The sequence below is a fragment of the Rhea americana genome, unplaced genomic scaffold, assembly GCF_003343005.1.
Source record: "Rhea americana isolate MKP2758 unplaced genomic scaffold, rheAme1 scaffold_43, whole genome shotgun sequence".
NCBI classification, from domain to species: domain Eukaryota; kingdom Metazoa; phylum Chordata; class Aves; order Rheiformes; family Rheidae; genus Rhea; species Rhea americana.
The window spans coordinates 2426116-2448274 of NW_028186568.1; the positions used below are offsets into that span (position 1 = coordinate 2426116).

General features: G+C 38.5%; 1 protein-coding gene across 1 annotated transcript in view; it reads right to left on the bottom strand.

Moving 5' to 3' along the window:
- Positions 1 to 914: 914 nt before the first annotated feature.
- The window catches only part of DISC1 (DISC1 scaffold protein), a 208517-nt gene continuing 187272 nt past the window's right edge, over positions 915 to 22159 (bottom strand). The window contains 4 exon segments of the mRNA XM_085315478.1: positions 915 to 1726; positions 1728 to 1832; positions 9072 to 9182; positions 21283 to 21327. Coding sequence (XP_085171604.1) covers positions 1685 to 1726; positions 1728 to 1832; positions 9072 to 9182; positions 21283 to 21327 — 303 coding nt within the window. The 3' untranslated portion in view covers positions 915 to 1684.

Consider the following 22159-nt stretch of genomic DNA (forward strand, 5'->3'; position numbering starts at 1 on the left):
GGGACTGTCCTGCAAAGTCTGGAGAAGGAGACCTGTCAAAGAGGCTGCAGAGCAGCAAGAAACCTCCAACTGAGACTGGCAATGGGAACCGAATACTGCAGTCTGCGCAAGGTAATGATCCAGGACTCTCAACCACAACACGGATGCTGATCCATATATTATACAAAGATAAAAGTCACCCCATGTTTTGAATTACAGGGTTGTAATTCCATCCTGAGGATCTGATGACTACAGCAACCAACCACTTGAGCTCCGCTCCCCTTGTTTGACAACCGTATACTTCTGGATGCAATTATAACCCTGTTGTATGTCTGTCTCAGCTGCCTGGCACTTATTTTCTCCCTATATATTTAACATTGAGGTAGAAGTTTCAACTAGTAACAAAACACACAAGGAAAATGAACACAATCTTCCAGGACTAGTAATCCAATGAGCTTCAAAATTTGCAAAAACCTTCACAATGTGGCTGTGAAATGAGTAATTGAAGGAGTAGAAACAGTCAGTCTAAACATATCAGACAAAAGTAGTATTACAGACAAAAGTACAGTAACGAAATTGAAGTAATTTGCCTTGTTTACTGGCTTAAACACATATAATTAACCAGAGAGATATACTTTTTAAATTCTTTTCTGCAACAAATGTCAGAAGCGGAGTTTTGTGTGATATCAGATATGCTCTAGTATCCAAGTAAGAATAGACCATGAATTCTTAATTGTTAACTGTTTTGAACACTGATCTAAATGCAGGTTATTTATAGTAGTTGGTCTCAGTTGAACATTGGTTTTATCTCCTATTAAAAAGTAAATGTTTAAATATGTATATATATATATATATATATATATATACACACACATATGTGTCTATTCCTTCTGACTTTTATAAAGAACACAGTAATATGTAATATATTAATAAACTTTACAGAGAGATTTAAATGACTTACTTATTGTTCATACAATACTTACTTAAATATAAGGAGCACAGATCACCAACATTATTTTAATTTTTGTGTGCTTTGTAACTCCTGTAATATTAAAGCAAGTTTATATTAATATCTAAATGAAAATAGTCAAACTACTGCTGCAGGCGTTGCTGTTAGTTACCTCCATTGTACTCAATACCACGGAGTAAATGAAGTCCAAACTTCTGTTAAAAGAACTTGGTTAGCTTGAATTTCATCCTATTGATTTAATTATTGGCAGGAATGTGAAAATATGTTGAGTGTAAGAAAGCTGTTAAAGCTAAAGAAAGAAAAGTACTTACATTCTTACAGCTACTTTTCAAGAAATAGTAGATATACCAGCTTTAATGTTATGTTTTTAAATCAGGGAGAAAAATCCGTGAGTAACGAAAACAAATATTGTTTATGAGTCTTCTAGGAGAACATTTCACTGACATTAAAGGCAACTTTGCAGACTCACTTAAAATGTATCAATTTGTAATCTACACATTTACAGGAGATGCTCTGCTCTGAAAGCTGTTTCTCAATCTGTGCCAAAATATGTGAGGCCGTGTAGAATACTTCTGATGATAGCCCTCCAGGCTCTGTTTCTCCATAATTGATTTAGTTATTAGTTATGCAGGGAGAGAAGAAATCCCTGAGGCTTGGTAAAACAGTATTCAGTTACTAAAAGCAGCCCTTTGCGAATTAATGTCATCCTACCAGCTCTTTCAGCTCATTATTCCTTCAAGTCTTGTTTTCCTGGACACCAGCTGTCACAGAGGAGGTCTCCAGCCTTTTCTTCTCCTGCCTCCCTGCCTGGCTGAAGTTGCACCAGCATGGTCTGGAGCGTCTCCTTCACCACCTGGATTTCCCTTTGCAGAGATTGTGCAGGCTTTATTAAGGAATAAATCTATAGGTGATTGGCAGCCCCTTTTCTCTTTCCAACTTATTAAATAAATTGTTGTTCTACTGCTACAACAGATGGCCATGGCTATCCAATTGTAGCTTCAAGTTCTTCCAAACTGTTTGGATTAAATATTAATATATTTCTCACACTTGCTTTCAAAAAAAAAGGCAAATGGAGATTCTCAAGTAGCATTATTTAGCACTTAAAAAAGGGGAGGGGATGAGGGATACTGCTTGCATCCTGTTCTTGTGAGAACAAGGGAGATGAAAAAATTGTACCATGGAAGCAGTGGCATTGGCTGGTATTTTTCTGAAAACACAGTTCAACACCAGAGACTCCGACCTCCCAGCACTCCTAGGTGAGAGCAATTGGGTGGTGGGTGCTCAATGTTGTGAGAGAGCTAGGAAATGTGTGCTAAGAAAGGGGAGGGGGGAAGAAGCGTCTAAATAGCAAAATTAGCTTAGAATAGAGAAAGTTTTTCGGCTCTGCTTACCTCCAGAAGGCTTTAATCTTAGCTGAATTATCAGTGTAAATTATAGCAGAGACAACAAAAATATAGCAGCGATATATTGATCCACAGTGAATGCTTTGAACAAAAAGCAAAGAGACTAGTAGTAGCAAGGTCTCTGTTATGTGCTAAAAGGACTAAAGCCAGTTGGAGAACATCTCACAATTCAGTAAAAATGCTTCATTTGGTTGAGAGAGGAGAGTTTTCCACACTTTATGTGCTGTTGCCTAGTTCAGGTTTCCTGCAAGGCACTAGGGAATAAAATAATGGCAAATAGCTCTACCTCTTAAGAGGTACTTACTTACCTTCCCCTCTCCTCTCTCCCCAGCTCCAAAATGACAGAGGGAAAGGGGCAGGTGGTGGCAACCAGAATAGAAGAGGTGGACAGTGAGGAGACACCTGCAGAGGAAAGGAGGACTGGAGATGCATGGAGTGCTGACTGTTGAGACATGCACAAGCTTTTAAGCCTCTGGGCTTTCTAAGTAGTACAGCTTTTTGTTCTGATAACTAGACCCTTCTGCAAATAAGCATGGTGTATACTACCAGTACATCATCCTTTCTGTTGATAAACTTAATCTTACATCAGTGAGACTATCCATCATTGAATCCATGAGCAAGGACCGCATGTAGCTCAATGAGATAAGCAACTTTATCTTCTCTTCCCTAGCTTATTACATGCAGAGCAGAGCGAGCCTGAGCTAAGTCAGAGGCTGCTGAGACTCTAAAACACAAAAGTCTACGTGAAAAAAACCCCTAGGGCCCACCCAGAACTTCACTGAGGCCAATGCTCCCTCCGGTACAGATAAGGCTAAAGAGCAAGGACCCCAAAAGGCAAACATAAATGGATCAAGGGAGAGCAAAATAAGTTCATCTACAACAGTAAGACATAAACAGGATCTCTGAGAGTCCAAAATGTGTTTCTTCAAGGGTAATGAAACAGGCTGAAGCTGAAACAACTTACTTTCAAAAATATAATACACAGAAAGGATAACACACAAAGACAGGCTTTATCCTTTATGAAATGTTGTTTTACTCAGTCACAATGTCAATGCAATGTCAAGAGAAAAAAAAATACCCTTAGGTTATACAACTGTAAAAAGTGAGCTGCTTTTGAAAAATTGTGACTAGAGAAAGTGATGGGAAAGCTATACAACTCACCCCTATTTCAGACAGTCACATTTACCCCTCTGAAAAGCCTTCAGGCTGCTTTTAATTCTGTTATCACTTTCTCAAGACTTCATCTTTATGTATTTTACATATATTTACTACAATATTTTACTCTTAACATTTTTTAACCAGGAGTTCATACTTCTAATTTCTGGACAGTCCTATGACTCTAAAGGGATTCTGACTACTCATAATCAATATACACTAAACTTCTATTCCACGAGCTCAAAGCAAAGGGCAAGGACAAATTAATTATGCCTTGCAGCTTCTCTGAAGTAAGAAACATTACTATTTTCTGATTAAGTGATCCTGGCCTGTCTACCACTCTGCAATTTAAACATGAGGTCCTGTTGAAACCTAACTGGTAAGAGCAAAAAAAATCCTTCAGTTTATGAACATCATGAAGCCTCTGATATTTAATTACAGCTGGTGTGCAGGCTGTGACTACATGCTGCTGTGTGTAATATCAAAAATGACTACAAAATTCTTTTTAGGTAGAGAGAATATTTTCCTGACAGTAGATCAGACACCTTGAAGGAAGGAGGAAAATGAAGACAGGGAAAGTGAATCTTACCTGACAGAAGGATGGAGCAACAACAAAGATGCCTGAATAGTCTGTATACAGCAAGTTTCAAAAACCTCACGAATAATAGCACAACCTGCAAGTACCTTTCAAACTAGCCTTTACAGCTGAGCAGAATATATGGTATTAAGACACAGCATGGACTCTCTAGCCATATACTGAGGTTATGTCATTTTAAAAATGCAAAAAATGTACCTGACTTGCAACGGACACATGCGAATGTCTCCTTATGCTTAAGTTTGCTATCCAGAGCTGCAAACGCCAATACTGAAGGCAGGAACCAAAACAAGTTTCAACTAGGAATATTTCCTGGTTGTGTTCAGGTGAAAAACTGGTAAAAGCTTTCTTTTTCATGTAAGCAGGAAAATAAAGAACTTCTTTGAGACAGCTTCATACAAAGAGAACCAATATTCTGCAACAATGCTGCAGCTCCAATGTTGGGCTGGTTTGAAGCTTTTCACATATTTGACTTTCTCACTCTTTAAAAAGAATATGAGGAAGATCTGTCAGCAGTTCATTGTGGAAGGATGTTTGATCCCACATCATGACATAGCCTAAGATTTACACAGGGATAAAAGCAGATCTAATGACTGTAGACTTCCTTCATTTTAAAAGAAGATGGGCTATTGGCTCCTCAATCTATCTCCCCTTCTCTTAGCACAGATGTTTAGGGAAAAAAAAACAAAAAGACATAAGGTAGATATTGCAAACCAGTTACCTTCCAAAGGGAAAGGTTAGAAATGAAGGGTATTATAATGTGACAAAAGGCTTTGGTAGGACAGCCAAGAGCTACCACAGGGCTGAGSTAAGGAGCTACAGAATTTTGAAGAATAACAGCCATTTTGGGCATCTAAGGAGGAAAGTAAGATTTGAGGAACAAAAAATATTAATTAAAAAGAGTTTTTTTTACCTGGTTAACTATTCTGCTTCTCTGTAACAGCTGAGTGTTACAGTGGCTTGACACAAAAGCTMAGCTGGACATCCCAGTACATAATTGCATGTGAGTTATGGTACCTATGTGCCAAAGGAACAGTGCAGATGTAGAACGTTTCATTTTTTACTTGGAATGACCCGGGTTTGGGCTATTTAGAAGTGTGCTTTTAGAAGGAAAGGCAAGTGCCTACCTCTTTTAAGTAAGGTCTATCTATGTGGTCTCAGAGTGAGAATGCAAAATGGCCCCTTGGCCATGTCTCCCTTCCTTCTCCCAAGGAAACACAAGGGAGCCTGTAAGAGTGAAGCTAGATTAAGAATTTTCTACTCCTCCCCTTTATTGCTGTCACCCTCATTCACAGCCAAAATTCACACACACACACACACAAAAACTCACCACATTTTGAAAAATGAATCACTTTAGTGAGCTGCCTATAACAGCAGCCTCCAAAACGCTTGCAACAGCACAAAWTGGAAGGCAAAGAAACTATAGTGCATGGGTGGAAATGTGTTGACCCACCTTCTTCATGGCAAGAATGCCAAACGCAGAACCACATTCTCCTAAAAGGACACATGCTCAAGGAGCCCACGCTCCTCTCATCCAAAATAAAGACCAAAAGGACCTATTGCCACCTATCATTCTCGTGGCTTGCCAGAATTTCTTACAGGTTCACGCAGGGTGAGATTTCTCCATGAGGTGTAGTTAGGGACTACATTCTGCCCTCCTGATTCTGGTGTAAATCTACACTGCTGGGACTTATAGTAGAGCCTGCCCTTATAATAAAGGTGATGGACTAGTGTCTAGTGAATGTTTAGGCACAAAAATTATTTTCAAAATAACTGTTTAAAGGACAAGGAATGGAGATTCTGTGTGCATTTTAAATAATAGTACAGCCAAGTTTTCTTTCAACAAAAGCATTTTCACTAGAAGGAACTATTACATGCATTCAAATTGTCTATCAAAAGGTAACTGCTAATTAAGAACAAAAATGACTGTGAAATTGCAATATAAGCTCCATTTAATTTTACTGGGAAATCCAAGCCCTTACTGTCAGGAAAGTAACACCTCTCATCAGCTCTGCAGACACCAGCAATGAGTCACCTCTCCTCCTTTGGTTTTTCCACTTAATGATGTGGACTGGATTCATACACTTGCCAATGATTAACCATAGCTGACTGTTTTGTGGGTTTACTTGGTTATACTACACAGAATTTATCAAATCTGTCAGAGTGCTACAGATGAGCTTTTTTTCCCTATTGTTTGATGCTTTTTATACAAAAGCATAGTTTAACACTTGCTGTGAAAAGCTTCACTATTCAATGAGAATCCCAAGTGGGTCAGTGCAAAACTCAGGGCAAAGAAATATCACTACACTTCCCTTTTGTTCAGGTTGCACTGGCGATTATTACCAGCAGCATGGTTGATTCAAGTGTTCTTTGCCATCAAAACGTAGAATGAAAAACAACATCTGGGTTTTTTTTTTCTAAAACAAAGTTAATTATTAATCAAAGCTATGACACATACTAAACATTGGCAAAATGGCTTGAGAGCAACAGGAATTCATTTTTATCAATGGGGTCTTTAAAAGCCTTGTAATGAGAAGACAATAGGACTAATTATATCTATGCAGTATCTCATCAAATTTTTGACCTAATAATTTGTAATATTTCTATGTGGAAGGTAGTTTTTGGGGGTGGAGAGATAGGAAGGTGAGGAGAATGGATAAAGAGAACTAGAAAATAAAGAGTTTGGAAAGTTTATACTGCTTTCGTTACAACTTCAGATCTTTAAGCCCTTACTCTCTGAGAGTTCTATAGATTTTTAATGAAGACTGCATAATTGCCTAGCATGTRAGATAAGAGATGGTTTCATTTAAAATCAAATAAACTACTGTGCTAGTAATAAACCCAACTATTAATAATCGGTTCTTCTACAGAGGCTAAATCGTTGCACCAATCTCAATTCTGGTTCATTTAATATAAGCAAGTTACCAGTGAGGCTAAGTTTATTTCATAGGCACTGAGCAATTCCTACTTAGAAAGCAATCCATAGGTTTAAAGCACTGTGGTAGCTGCTTTTTTCAGTCCTTTTTGAAGTGTAGCATAGTGATTACATATACCAGATGGTAACTTTTTATGCATATTGATCTGGACTACCTTTGAAGTAGCAACTGAATGTTAATGAGTGGTAGCTGAATTGCTGAAYTGCTTCTCTATATGTCCCTATTTTTTAAATATGGTTTCATGTTTTGTAACTGGTGGTCTTACCAGGAAGACCAAGATATCAGTGCTATATTTCTGTATTTAGAAAACAGGAGTTAAATTTCACTGATACTTTTAATCAGATCTAGATCAGACAACTGTAGCTTAGAATGATATTAACCTACAATTCCTCTCAAATTTACAGTGATTAAATATTTTTAAACTACGTATTGCAGCTTGAACATCCAGAAGGAAACATACATGGCATATAGAAAATACAAATACTACTATTTTACATTCTGTTAGTGTATTTTCTTCAGGAATCAAAAAAGCACTTTTCAAGTTTACTGCATCTTAGTGGTAGCCCGTAACTATGATCAGATCTGTCATAGTGACTGCTGGGTCTGAATACAAGGTTAATACCCCTGCAAAGATGGGAACAGAACACACAAATACAACTCTCAGTGCTCTGCTATTCATTAGAGTCATTGACTAAAGTTCATTTGAGAGCAAATATATGTTAAGAGAGGAAGGAAGTAGATAYCCTGCCCATACACAAGACATACATGCATGTAGTCCTGAAAAGAATGCTCAYGAACACTGTCAGGGGAAACACAACTGCAAGGGAGCATATATCCGGTAAAGAAAGCTTACAGAAAGTGAGCAAAGTGGTCTATGCTAAACAAGAAAATAATCTTTCTGTGCAATGAAGTTTATCATTCCAATAAATTCCAAGAGATCACATCTGTAGAACACAGACTTTGCATTAGTTGGTAATAAATGCCTATTTAGCTAGAACAAGGCTATATCACTGCAATTTCCATACAACATCCTTTCTAGTTTTGCCTCAGCCCTCTCTAAACTCTCCCCTGCAGGACTGTTTCAATCTCTGTTTCAGTACAGGAGGAATTGAATCCCTCTTAGCACCATGGTCACCCTCGACTCATCTTCAGGCATGTGTAAGGGTGATCTGGTAATCCTCCCAAACCCAGGTTTCTTTCTTCATTATCCATCTGCCCAGTACCTCCTCTCTCCACAAAAAGCTAAGAAACTAAATACTCTTACCTTCCTCTGTCTCTGTACAGTTTTTAGGCTCTTTTTCCTTTCTCAGAAAACCAAAGTCTCTCTGTGATAAATTTTTCTATGGAAGATAGAGATGGAAAATATTCTACACTCAATTTTGAAAAATTTCCACAGAGTAGGCCCAACAAATGCCTTTGTAAAGGTTAAGCAATCTTTAACCAGATGCTGAATGACAGATGAAGCACAGAAAGAGATAAGGATACTTTATAAGACATCTCATCTGGTAATTTACACTGGAGTGTTAGAAGCAAATTAAATTGCAGAGGCTGCCACATGATGCATCTGCTGACCATTTTTTTTTCAAAAGGAACAAAGGCCAAATTAAATGTGACAATATTCACAGTCAGAGTCAGTGATGTATCATTTAATTTAGTTAAATCACGTTTGGAAATGGAGATTTATGGATGCTTCTTTCTATGTACCTTTTGGTGCAATAAGCATTTACTTACACGGGCATTACAAACAAGAGGATAAAATGGTAGGGTAAAGGCATTTCAATGCCTAATCTTGATTTACAAGAAACCAACTTCTGTTTAAATCAATTAAAGCTGGATCAGGCCACAGCGAAAACGCACCACAGGAAAACTTGCTCTAACAAAAATGTCCACTTCAGCAAGACAATCAAATCTCTCTTTCTTAATATATTTAATCAACATTTAAAAAATAGTACCTCATGTGAATCTGAAAGGCAAGTATTCCGCATACATACACACACACATGAAACGTATATATCAAAAAGGATATGAATAACTCCATCATCAACTTTGCAGACTGAAGTTTGGAGCTGATCTTCCAGACGCACCAATTTCTCACTTATTGCCTCACATTTTTCTCCCAGCTCTGCAGAAAATATGAAGAACTCCTACAGGAAGTTGAAAAAGAAAAGAAAGTATGTTTGTTGCTGATTGCACTTTTATGCATGAAGCCTGCAGCAAATAAAGGAGAAAATAAAATATTGGTAAGGGGACATAATGCTTTGCAGTGCTAAAACATTGCCTGAAACCAAATTCCCTTTGAAGTAACCGAAAGTTGTTACTACAAGACGATTTCGTGATTTATATGAAATGGAATGAGCTTGTGGTCGCACTCTACTTCCCAGCAGAAAAATGGCCTGATGTCACTTTCATCAAAGGATTACAGGGGTGTGAAGACTGAACTGTTCTCCCTCTTCCATGGAGTCTCACCACAGCAGGGGAGAGAAATCTCATGCTGCCTAAGCCATTTAGGTTCCTAAAATTTCAAGTTGTTTTTTTGCAGATATGACTCACACTTTTAGGCCCTTTAGACACTTCAAGAAGCATCACTTTTGGCATCTCCTATAAACATAAAATATGCTTACTTTTGGGGGTAATACAGGAAATCTTGATAGAATATTTAGGGATTTTGCTCAACTAGTCAGAAAATAAAGGATCAAATTCTTAATACAAGACAAAACTCTACACTTTGTTACTGTTATGGCAAAATAATTTTAAATTTTCAAAAATATTTTTTCTTAAAATTCAATTTTGTCTAATCCTCAAATTATGAGGGTACTTTTTATCTTGTACTGACTTCCTCTTTGAGAAATATGACCCCAAAAAGCAACTAATTGGAGGGAAGGAAAAAAAAAAAAAAAAAAGATCAACCAATTTGTGCAGCACAGAGACAAGCCTCTGCTCTCCCCCCCAAAGCTCCATAGCTGTAGCTATATTGGTAGTTAGGGGGTATCAATACGGAACAGATTATGGCGCCAGTTTGAAAAACTTTTGGAGTCATGTTAAAACAACATGAGTCTTTCACCAGCAAATTAATTCTGGGTTTTCTACAGACCTACTCATTTATATAGCTAGCTACACATCCACGTGGCCATATACCATGTTCAGAAAACGTTCGCTTCTTTAAAAAAGAACTTGGTGTCCTAGGCCTGCTCTAAAGCTACTTTGCAGTGATCTGTAGCTATAATAGCAAATATCAGTAGTTGTTGAGAGAAATCCTGTGTCCATTAAGTCTTCCAAAGACATGGTGCAAATTCTTGCTGGAATGCTGCCCATTGTAAAACAGTCTGATTTTGGTACACACATTGACCAGACTTCTCTACGCCATTCCTACACTTTGGGTCACACAGTGTACACAAACCAAGTCAAATGTCAGAAGAGCTCTGCTAGCTGGCACATCCTCCCTTACAGCACAGAGCCTTGACCTTTCTGCCTTCTGAAGTCTTCTGCCAGATGCAGCTGTTCTGCAGATCCCAAGACAACCAGCTGCAGCTCCAATCCTGGACTGCTGAGCTGGAGAGAGTCTCTGCTACAAACACCCACAGCTTAGAGTCAGGGAAGGACAACACGGGAACCAGCTGGTTGAATCCCTAGCTCAGTGCATGATACCTGAGYGGCCATCTCTGTAGTCAGTATCAAATATCATAACCTGCAGCAGAACTTCAGAGAATTTATAAAAGTAAATCTGACCCACTGTTTTGAAATATGARAACAGGAGAGGAGAAGGTACACATTCTCCCCAGGGTGACTAGGGATGTCCTTGTTTCAAGACTGGGGGACAGACAACAGAGAACAAATCTTTCATTCAGCTGCTAAACTGTTATTCAATGAACCAGCAGCTCTCCACGTGCTTTTAGGAGGAGGGATAACCCAGGCAATTTACAGCAATAGAAAGCTCTTAGCAAATCACACTGTGCCACGTATGTAAAAACAGGTAACAGTAGTTTAGAAGTACTTAGGTCTCTTATTCTAGAAAGAGAATAGTCAGGAAACCATTAAAATTTACTGGTCTGGAAGCACATCTGAAATGATGACCACCTAGAGAAAGCTTTAATTCTGATTTTTCTATAGAAGCTTATTTCTGATAAGAGAGTCAGACCTTCACATAATCATCATATCAAACAAGAAAAACAAGACCAAAAATACTCAATGCTATATGATAGCTGAGCAGTTAATTTAATAAGAACAGTGTAACTCTTAAGTGTAGATTTTCTTTGATGGATAAAAACTATAAATCAAGTTTCCAAATAAGAGTCTCACTACAGAYTGTGTACTTAGGCAAAATGAATTAGTCCTGTATACATCTGGGAGAACTGCTATTTTATAGTAACATATAAAAAGCAGACTCTAGCTCTTACAACATCAATATATTGAATTCTTCAGTCTGATCCAGTCACTGCTTTTATCAAGAAGTATTAGCATGTTAAATTTTGAATCAAATTCATGCTGTCAAGAAGGATGACATCTTTAGTTATCATCAGTTATTACAGACAGCAACTAAAAACCACACGTTAAAGTACTCTCTTGAATACCTGTGTCATTAAGTATATTTAAATATGAAAAGCGTTATACATTACCATAGGGTACCCCTTTCCTTTTTGGGATGCTGTTGATGGTATGACAGTTCATCCAGATATAAAGTCACCCAAATAGCACCRTCTGGTTCTGCTGTAAGAGAGGATCCATCTCCTCTCCATTTTAAAAATGCCTTCATGTTTCCTTTCTCGTATACGCAAATACAAGGAGTTTAGGCWATGTCTTCACTGAGCATCTAATCTAAACAATAAGCCCACTGGCTGCATTTGTCTAGCCCTGTTGTGAACACCAATAGTGGAAAATCTTTTCCCATTCACTCTGCCCTCATTAATGCTCTGTGTGAGCCTGTAAGATGCCCAAAGGCAAATCCTTAGCAAACAAACTGAAGGGTCTATGGTCCTTTTCCAAGGAACTGTTGGAGACTTCCTCCATCCTTCTGTGAATCCAGGGAAAACTGTGGAAAAGCACTGTAAAGAGGGCAAACAGACTGCTAATTATTCCTGTGACCCAGCTTTTATTTCTTCTAAAAGCTATGCTCTGCTTTTATTCTGTTAACATGCGCATACACAAAGCATAAAACCTCTCCAGAAGGCCTGAAACAATAATGCAGGAGCGAGATTTGTGCCCTTCATCATTAGCATGCCAATAACAACACTCTGAATATCAAAACACACAAGGAAAGTAAATACCCCTGAAGAAACGATTACACAATTTTTTTAGCATGATTATTCCCCTTGGTGAAGCTTTTAACATCCTATCAGGACTGTAATGCAACACAACTGATTCCTCTTTTTCAGAACAAAATTCTACACAGTACCTTAGAAAAAAACTTCTATTTTTCCCCACTTGATAATCTTGTCACAGAAGCCATCCACACTTTAGCCTCTTTCCTAGACTTACAACAGACTCTCCACTGACATCCAGAGTTTTTCCTGCCTTACAGCAATGAGCTCCCCTCMCTGCATGTGCACATCCCATTTTAGCAGCAATCTTCTCTCTTGTCTTGCTCCACTTGAATATTACATACCCCTTTCTCCTGATCCACCATAGTCATTCCTTGGGCTTTCGTTCTTCAGTGATCTGGAGCCATCCACTGTCTTAAGGGATTTCCAATATTTTCCATTTTATCTTAGGCTCAGCTTAAGACTTACAACCCCTCCAGCCACTTAAATGGCAGAAGTTTGCATTCATTCCTCCAACTTTGCCAGTGGCTCAAGCAGTAGGTAAGCCTTATGGTACCATCTACTTAACTGAACTGAACCTGGATTCAGTTAGACAGATGATTGATATGAGGACGACTGTCAGCTGCTGCAAAGACATGCAAACCACAACATTTGGATAAAGTGTTAGTACTGCAAAAGCCACTAYAATGAACCTATTATACACCCATTCTGCCAGCTACAAGGGAGTTTTTTACAAACAGCACACACTTAAGAAACAACACCATGCTCCATCTGTCCAGCAAGCCTGCTGAGCTGCCGTTGTTGTGTCAAATTTAGGACATAGTTAAGCATGCACCTCAAATAGGAAGCTATCGGCTAGCTGGGACCTTCACTGGTTACTGCAAGTCAATTCTGTGACATAAGTTAACCTTTTCAGTACTACTTCAGGACAGAGAAGTATGTGTAGAGCTAGTGCAGTACGAGCTAGGAAAAGGATGTGTGAGCACTGCCTCTCCTAACCTGGCAATGTTTTAGAAATTATTAATTAAAATGCCTAATTTACTTGACAGTGACCATAGGGTTTCCCATCAATCCAAACCACGCAAAACTTAATATTGCATGTACTTTTGCAGTGACTACAAAAACATCCATATTTTAATGTCTCTTTGCATGGTATTATCAAGACCTTGTGACATGGGCACCTTTTATGTTAAGCCTCATCTTAGGAACATGAACTAAGTAGGTGTAATATTACAGCAAGATCAGAATGCACAGTATATAATCAGATGTGAGAAATGGTTAAGTCATGTAATGAGTGCACTAGATATTTGCATGTTCCCTTCAGATTCTGGACAAGTCACAGCCTCCTCCTTTGCTTCAGTTTTCCCCTCTTGAGCTAGGGATAATAAATTCTTCCTTTCTCCACATCTGTTCCTCAGGAAAGGATCTGGCTCTTGGTATGCAGACGTGTATTGTCAAGCACAATGTAGATCTTGGATAGAGCTTGTCAAATGCACCATCACGAAATTATTTTTTGGTGACAGAGCTTTAAAACGTAGCCGTTCAAAAGCAGTATAGAAATGGTGATCAACCTTCCTTTCCCTTGGCTTGCCAAACTCGTTTCCCACTGGTTAGTGGCTTGCTGTGGACTATCAACATGACACTGCTTTTAACATAAGAAAGCAACTAAGCCTTTCCAAACTAACAGTTAGACTTCTCCCCCCCCAAGAAAACAAAGAAGTGTGGAAGTTCTAAGATATATTTCACTTACAAGTGTTTCTGGACATGAGTTTGAAAGGAGTCCCAATCATCTGTAGCAAAGAGACACCAATTTGTAAGTCTGGTCTAATTCTGCATAGATCCTGAAAATCCCAGATAAAACGTAACTACAGCCTTGAAATTCACAGTACCAGAGCAGCTGAATGACTGCCCTCAACAGGATATGGCTACCCAATGATCTCATATTTGGCTTTTTTTTTTTTTCTTTTTAAATAAAATTTTACAGTCAAGTAAAGAAAGGGTCCAACTTAAAAACCAAACCAAACCAAACAAGGTCTGGGACTTCAGGAAAATGCTTGCTTTGTGGCAAAGGCATCTCATAGTGCTTTGTATCAGTAATAACCTATGTTTTGGTGTTCTAGCCATTGGCTATTAGGTTCTACCCTGCTGCAGTTTCAGGCATGGGTAAATTGGTCTTGAATTAAAAGYGCTTAGAAATCAGATTCTATAATTATTGCAGAGTCATGGGTATCAATTCCATTGTCAAATGAGTATTTAGATTCTCACTTAAAATAAAATACCCATTCTACCATATATACAAAAATATATAGTGTGCATTTTTCCCAAAGGATCACATTTTGAGCACATAATGGAATGTAACTGAAAAAAAAATGTAACAGAAATCCTGTTTATTTTGGAAATCAAGATAAATGGAAAATGAGTCTTAGGAAAAAATGTGCCCAACACAGATTTTTTACAATAATACATATATAGAGAGGGAGATCTGAATCTAAATTAGTCTTCAAAAAAAACAGATCAAACTTGTCCAAGTCTTGAAACACTTGAAACATGTTTAATCATAACTGTATGGCTACTGTTGCACTGCAGAGTAACTAGAGTATCTCTGTAAGATTGAGGTTATATTCTATTAATCTTAAATACCTAATATGTATTCTGAAGCTTAATTCCTCTGTAATACAATATTAATAGTGTATGGATAAATTACCTTTGCATCTGCATGACACAGAGCTGCCTTTCTCATTTAAATGAAAAGTCCCTTCATAGTTTAGACAGGCAGTGCCTCTCAGGAACGTTCTCACAGGTGTCATATGAAAAATGCAAGAGGGTCATCGTACAGATTGTGATTTTAAAGGGAGTATATTTATGGCTTTATGGATCAGAAAGATGTGTTGGTGCAGACAGCTCTAACTTCAGTTTAATATTAACAAGAGTTATACATGAGATTGCAAAAATATACACTGCTTTCAAAAGCATACAGGAAAATTCTAAATATTCAATGAATTTCAGTGCTCCTACCCCCAGCTCTTGGTTTGAGAGAAACAAGACAGCCCAAAGAAGTAGAGAGGGAAGATTCCTCCTGGTGTCTTTCATGCCTGTTACAGAATCACAGAATGGTTGAGGTTGGAAGGGCCTCTCGAGACCATCTAGTCCAACCCCCCTGCTCAAGCAGGAAGTCACTGGTCACATTCTTATTTGACATTTGTGTATGTAGGCAGGGAAAGCACTGGCAGTGACACACAAACTATTCAGAGCAGCTTCTGGTTAGAAATTGGGATTTACACTGCACAAGAAGAAGAAAATGGACTCTGCCTCCAGCTCAAAATATTAATAAAATACAACTCATCCAAGCTTGCAGGTTATGTCAGTGCTACATGCAACTGTAACTYTCATGGCAACTTAAGACTTGTTTGGTTATTTCTGCACTAACAGCACTTTTAGGGAGCAGCTAGGAGAGATTGAAGTAGTCAGGGGAGTGCTGAGATGCAATATTGCTTTATGGATTTTTGTGTGAWCAGGGGATGTAGCTGGCTGGGTTTTTTTATTATTAYTCTTAAGCAGATGAAAACAGATACAAAAATGGATGTGATTTGTTAATTTTTTAAAGCTGGTAACTCTGAAGAAATTCCTCTGCCTTTTCATACAGAGTAGAAATTCTCRTTCTCTCTGAGAGATGCAAGATTCTGATGTGAGAAACATGGAAAGCAGATGATGCGCCCACTGCTGCACAGCATCAGCACAGTGAATTCAGAGGGGAGGGAAGGGTTTCCACTTTAGTCTGCTTCATTTCATTTTACTCCTTTATAAGTCATTTTAGTCACCTATGAGTGACAGCTTCACTGCAGCATAATTCCCTACTTAGGGAAAATGTTTGATCACCTTTTCCAGTGCAAACACATGCCCTCTTGAATCTAATTCAGCAATTTTATTAAGAAGAATTAGTAATCTMGTAGCTAGATTAATCTAACTCATTTAGAGATAGTGTTTGGTCATTGTGCTGAGAAGYAGAATTCCCAGATACATCCTTAAAATTTATTCTCTCTACACAAGAACTTTGTAAAGRTAAGTTGCCTTACTTCAAACCAGCAACATCATAACCCCAATAAAATATGTAAAATTAAAGGCATAGAAGACCATCTGCAGAACATCAGACACAGATTTTTTCATTTGCACTAAACCCTCCATCTCCTATAAGAATTAAAATCATTCTAAACAATCAACTACAAAAATTACCCTTGTAGACAAGATACTTCACAAGCATAAGGCCTAGAATAGTAACCTGCTGTTTGCAGAAGAGCTGAATGCAAACAGACTCCTACCSCTCAAGTGAATGGAAATTATGAGTACTTGAAACTCCAGAAAGTCCAGCCAAGGTATCTCTTAAATCTTTTCTAGAAACAAAGTGCAAACATCCATATCATCTCATGCTTGAGCAAATGCTTCAGTCACGTGCAGGCTATTTTCACATGTCCTCAGTTAATGAGCTACATACCCACAAAGTGTCCAGAATACACATGAAGAAAACATATCTCTGTGCACTGTGATGCCCTATGCCTAAAATCCCTATGCTGTGTGCACAGTCATGGGCAGCTGAGGTAGATGAGGAGGGCAAAATGGCCACTGAAACAGGCTTAGCCTCTTATTCTCAAAAAAGTACATTATTCATCACCACAACCATCCAGGCATGGCAAGGCAGACCAGAAAGCAACAAGTGATCACCAAAGTCCCCTCTGTGATTTGTAATGAGATCAAACACAGCCTGACTGCCCTCGACTGATGTCTGCCTACACAGCTCYGAAAAAGTTGTTGGTAAGATCGCCTGTTCCAGGGTTAACTTGTCCTTGCAGGGAATAAGCTTTCCTAATTCAAACTTCCCTTGCTGCCAACTAAGCTGATTATGTTTCATTTTACCCCTGCGCAGCACACAATGGTATCTGATCACTGACCTTCATTACTGACTGAAGACTTGCGATTGAAGACTTTGACTTTTAATCAGATCAAGATTCCCAAACCTTTGATTTCTGCTTCCTTCCTTTCTTCACTAGGTCCCCGTCTTCCACAGAGCACGGTGCCCATGCCAGAGCAGTACTCCTCTGGAGGCTCTAACACTCTCAACCCAGCACAGTAACTACCTTAACTACCTCTCACATCTGACATTCCCATTCATAAGGCCACAAATGACATTTGCCCTTTTTTTGCAACAGGATGAAGGTAATGAATCCCACTCTTTTTGTAGCCCACTATAACCATAGATTCTGCTTTTACAGCGTTGTCATCTTAGCTTGCTATTCACCATCTGTACACATGAACCTGATTTTTTTTTCTCAAATGTAATTTGCACCAGTCTTTTAATGTATCACATCTTATTGATTTCAGGCTATTCTTTCAATCTACCAAGATCATTTGGAATTCTAATCCTAATTGAAATTACATTGACTGGCACATATTCTTCTAGTTTATCCCCTTTTTAAAGGCAGATACCAAATCTGCCCTTTACAGATTGCCTGAGACTTCAACCTCCCTCTAAGAGTTCTCAAACAAGCTTGTTAAGGGTTGGGAGATTGTTTTTCTTGGCTCTTATGCGCTTCAGAATAAATTTCATCAGTCTATCCTGACTTCAGTGCATCTCACTTACCCTGGATTCTTTGCCATGTTCTTCTCTTGCCACCTTGTAGTGAATACTAAGAGTGTTATATATATGGACATAGTTCGGGGTTTTTTTGGAAAGAGCAAAGCAAAGCAAATACTAAATAGAGAAGAAKAATTTCTGCAATGTGGTCCCATTTCCTTATTTTCTCATCTACACTTCTTGTTAGAAGAAGTGAGAAGCTTTCTTTCTCCTGTCCCTTATGTTCGTTCAGCTTATCTRTGAACCCACCTGCTGGTTTGCACGTCTTTTGCTTACTGTATCGTAGTGTGCACTGTGGTCCTTCTGGTTCTGGTTTCATTCTTACACTGTGTGCTACTCTTTCAGGCTCAGCTTTGGCAACATGTTTTTTTTTTTTTTTTTTTTTTTTTTTTTTTTTTTTTTTTTTTTTTTTTTTTTTTTTTTTTTTTTTTTCTCTATCCCTTTTAAATTTTTTTGCCCATTAAAGTTTTGCTGACATAGATACGTATTTTGCAATTGTGTCTGCACTTTTCTGCAAAGAAGACAGTGCTATACCTTAAACATGATTTCTTCTAGAGGATGCCCAAGATTATCTACTGCTTCCTTCCCCTACAGAGTTCTTCCTGCAAAAGGAGGTGGCTATTCTCCTTTTCTCASAAATGGGATCAAGATTGTTTCCTGATTACTTTTGCCCTTATCACTTCCCACTTACAGACTGCTAGCTTGTTCCATCAGCCTGCTTACTGTATCTAGGAGAATGCAGCACTACAACACRCTTCTCAGCTTCTCATATGCAACGATTCAGGCTTAAAGCTTTCCAGACAGCTGCTTCGCAACTGCAAGCAACTACCTCCCACCCACCATCACACACTTTCCCACATTTTCTTTGCTTACACAGATCCCTGTCCCTCTTCCAAATGGGTACAACAACATATGGGAGTGTTCAATAACTCATCAAAATTACAGCCCGATGTTGGGAATCCTTCCCCTCATGTATCTTACAGTTACTGAGGAGTTTCTTTGGAAAAGCATCTATGCAGGAAGGGAGCCTTCCCTTGCCTTGCAGGACTTGGGCATCCTGCTGCGCTGTGTGACAGCAGTCTTCCCTTTCTCGTCTCTAGTAGACTGAAGATCTTCCCTGAGTGCAGAATTCCTAAAATCAGTGTGGACTACCACACTGGCTCATTTAATTAAACAGATAATTCCAATTCCTGCTGTGGGAGGTTGATGCTATTTATTGACTTGCAAATAAAAATTCAGAGTGGGTCAGGACTTTGAAAGAAGCAAAAGCACCAAACTGTTTGCTAGTGTCCATATCCTGCTGTGCCCTGGAGTCAGCATAGCTAGGTATCACTTACAGGTGGTTCATAGCATTGGTCATCCCTACCTCTGGTCCTGAATCACCCAGCTGTGGCAATCTGGAATGACCAGCAGCGTACTCTCCCACAGGCAAAAGGGGGACTGACAAGAGTGGATTAAGGGACCAGCRCATCAAGGGAAGATTTAAGCAAAGCCTTGCCATGGTCCAGGGTGCTGACAGCTTCCAGGAGCTTATATAGAGCTGTCTGCAAATCAGCATCAGTCTCTCTGTGGTAGCGTGGTAGAGCCTGGCTTTCTAGCTAGTTTCCATTTCTCTTATTATATTGTGTCTCTCCATTCTCTTCATGCATTTTTTTCTTAAAACTCCAGAAGGGCAAAGCTCAGTTCCACAGGCACTGGGCACTCTAGAGATTAACCTGTTAATGCCCTCGCTGTGGAAGCAGACTTTCACAACGGTATTGCACCCCTCTGTGCTTGTCTGCTCTGCTGAGCACATTCATGAGCTCAGCACTCACGTGCTCTGGATGCATCCCCTGTTAAGCAAAGGAACAACTTCTTCACCCAAGAACTGGGCTCTACCATAGCTTTCAGTGCAGGTCACTGCTACACATAAGCCTGTGGTAGCTTTCTCATTTGCCTTGGTCCAGACCTTGTGAAATTTTTAGTTTCCAGCAAATTCTGCTGTCTTGGCAGCTAYCTGTTGTCAGAGGCTTGATGCTACCAACACACTCTCATTGTTTTCTCTTTCTGGTAGTCTGGTAGTTCAGGGTTTTTTCCTGTCTTTATCATGTGGGATTACCTGCTCCTAGATCACATCATCCTTGGGCACAATCAACTACACAGTTCTGCTTTAATTCACAACCAAGTCCACTAGCAAGAAAGGCAATTTGCATTTTCTGGTGACTGCTTTTTGCAACGCTTGTCTTCACTCTCAGGGCTTCCTGTTTTTATTTATACTAATTCCTGCACAGCTAAGCATTCCATCCTAGACATGCACTCATCTCACAGTCTCCTTGTGTAGAAGGTCAACAGTCCGAGTTTGGTCTTGCGGTAGATTATCTTTCCTGGAATGTTCTAGATGCTCTACAGTTCCTGGATTCATTGGTGGGAATCCAAAGGAATGGCTCATCCAAATAGCTATCCCAAACTGCAACACAGGGTCTCTCTCTCTCTCTCTCTTTTTTTTTTTTTTTTTAATTTGCTTGTCTGAGCACTTGTCACTTGTACTTAACAGGTTGCATGTATGCTATTATGGGAGATGAACTGAAGGTTACTTACCCATGCAATTAATTTGCCTGCTGGACACAATGCACTGATACTAAATTTTGTTAATATGCAAGTTGCAGCACAAGCCATACTGATGTAAGAATGGACCATAGTGAATCGATACAGCTCCTTGGTCCAGTATAAATGTCCTTAAACATATACTACCTAAACTCTCAGTTTGTATGTAGGCAGCAGYAAGCAGATTTCTCTCATCACTTATTTTCATAGGGAATACGTCTCAAACTATTCAGTTACCCTAGACTTTGGTCAAGACTTTTTATTTACGAAAATACAGTAAAATGGCAAACATTCAGTATTTTTACTCAGATAAAATTCCTATTGAAATATATTCTTCTGCTCTATGCTTTTATACTTCTCAAAACAAATAAATTGAATGGGATTCAGAAAGGTATTTTTAGTGGTATACACAGACACAAGTAAAGCATCACTATGGTGCTACACTGAGGTTGGCTAACTATTATTGGTCTTACAGGAAGTAGGACCTATAGGTCCTATTGGATCTACTGGTCCTGGACATATCATCATTTTGTTGATATATGTTAAAAGTACTAGCACAGGACTTAACTATAAATTTTCTGAAATCAAAAGCAATTTTGTTATTATTATCAAAGGAAAAAAAAAAGCATAGTTGTGCCTTTGTCGCTTTTCTAAATCTTGCACACACAGTAACAGCTTTGCTCTCAGTTTTTACCCAAGAGTAATACTACAGAAACAAGTATCATTAGTTATAATTCAACCCCAGAAAAGTTTGTACAACATTGCCTAGAAAACACTTACCTCAGATAAATGACCTTCTGCACCAAATGAAGTATCTTCCAAAACCTGTTAGAGATATGTTATTAAGTATATGGTAGATGCATGTTGTACAAACATTTAAGTTTCAGTGCACTTTAGTATAGCATATGAGAGAAAGTTGTATAAGCTGAACAATTACATCATTTTGCTGCACAATGAAACAATATTTCAATCACCTTTATAGTGGAACAGTGGCAGCCACAGTATTTAATTAGAAGTTTGACTTTTGGTTTCTTTGTTAAAACCCACAAGGAATACTCTCTCTAAAACTGAAAGACCTACTAGGCATTGAGATAAACTTTTCTACCAATTKCTTATTGATCTGTATATTGTCCAACAGTCCACAGAAATTTTTTGGCACAAATTCTGTAAGTGATTTTGGGCAGGACAAGCGAAGGATCCCACCAATGTTTTGTACAGGTAACAGGCTAACCATAGTCAGATCCTCTCTCAAAACTTGCTTCAGCTGTAAAGTCTATAAGAAATTAGCCAACATTCCACTGACTGGCTGAGGAGCAAGCAAAGAAATTCAGTGTTAATGTTAGTGGAAAATCATTAGTATTCATCACACTTACAACAATTCAGATAATCTTCAAATAAACTTAGATAGGGACATTGCCTTGATAAGGCAATACTTATTATCCCGACTATGTGTATATATAAAGTGTAAAATTATTACTCTGTCCTAAGATCATTATTGCTGAGTATTTCAGTAATCAACCTGAAAAGAGTAGATCTAATTTGTCTTTCTTGTTTAGATTTCTTTTACCTTTAATATTCAATGCACTTGTAAGAATTAAACTTAGTGAGATACCAAGATCTCTATCTAAAGAGTTAGCATGTTTACCAAAAGATGCAA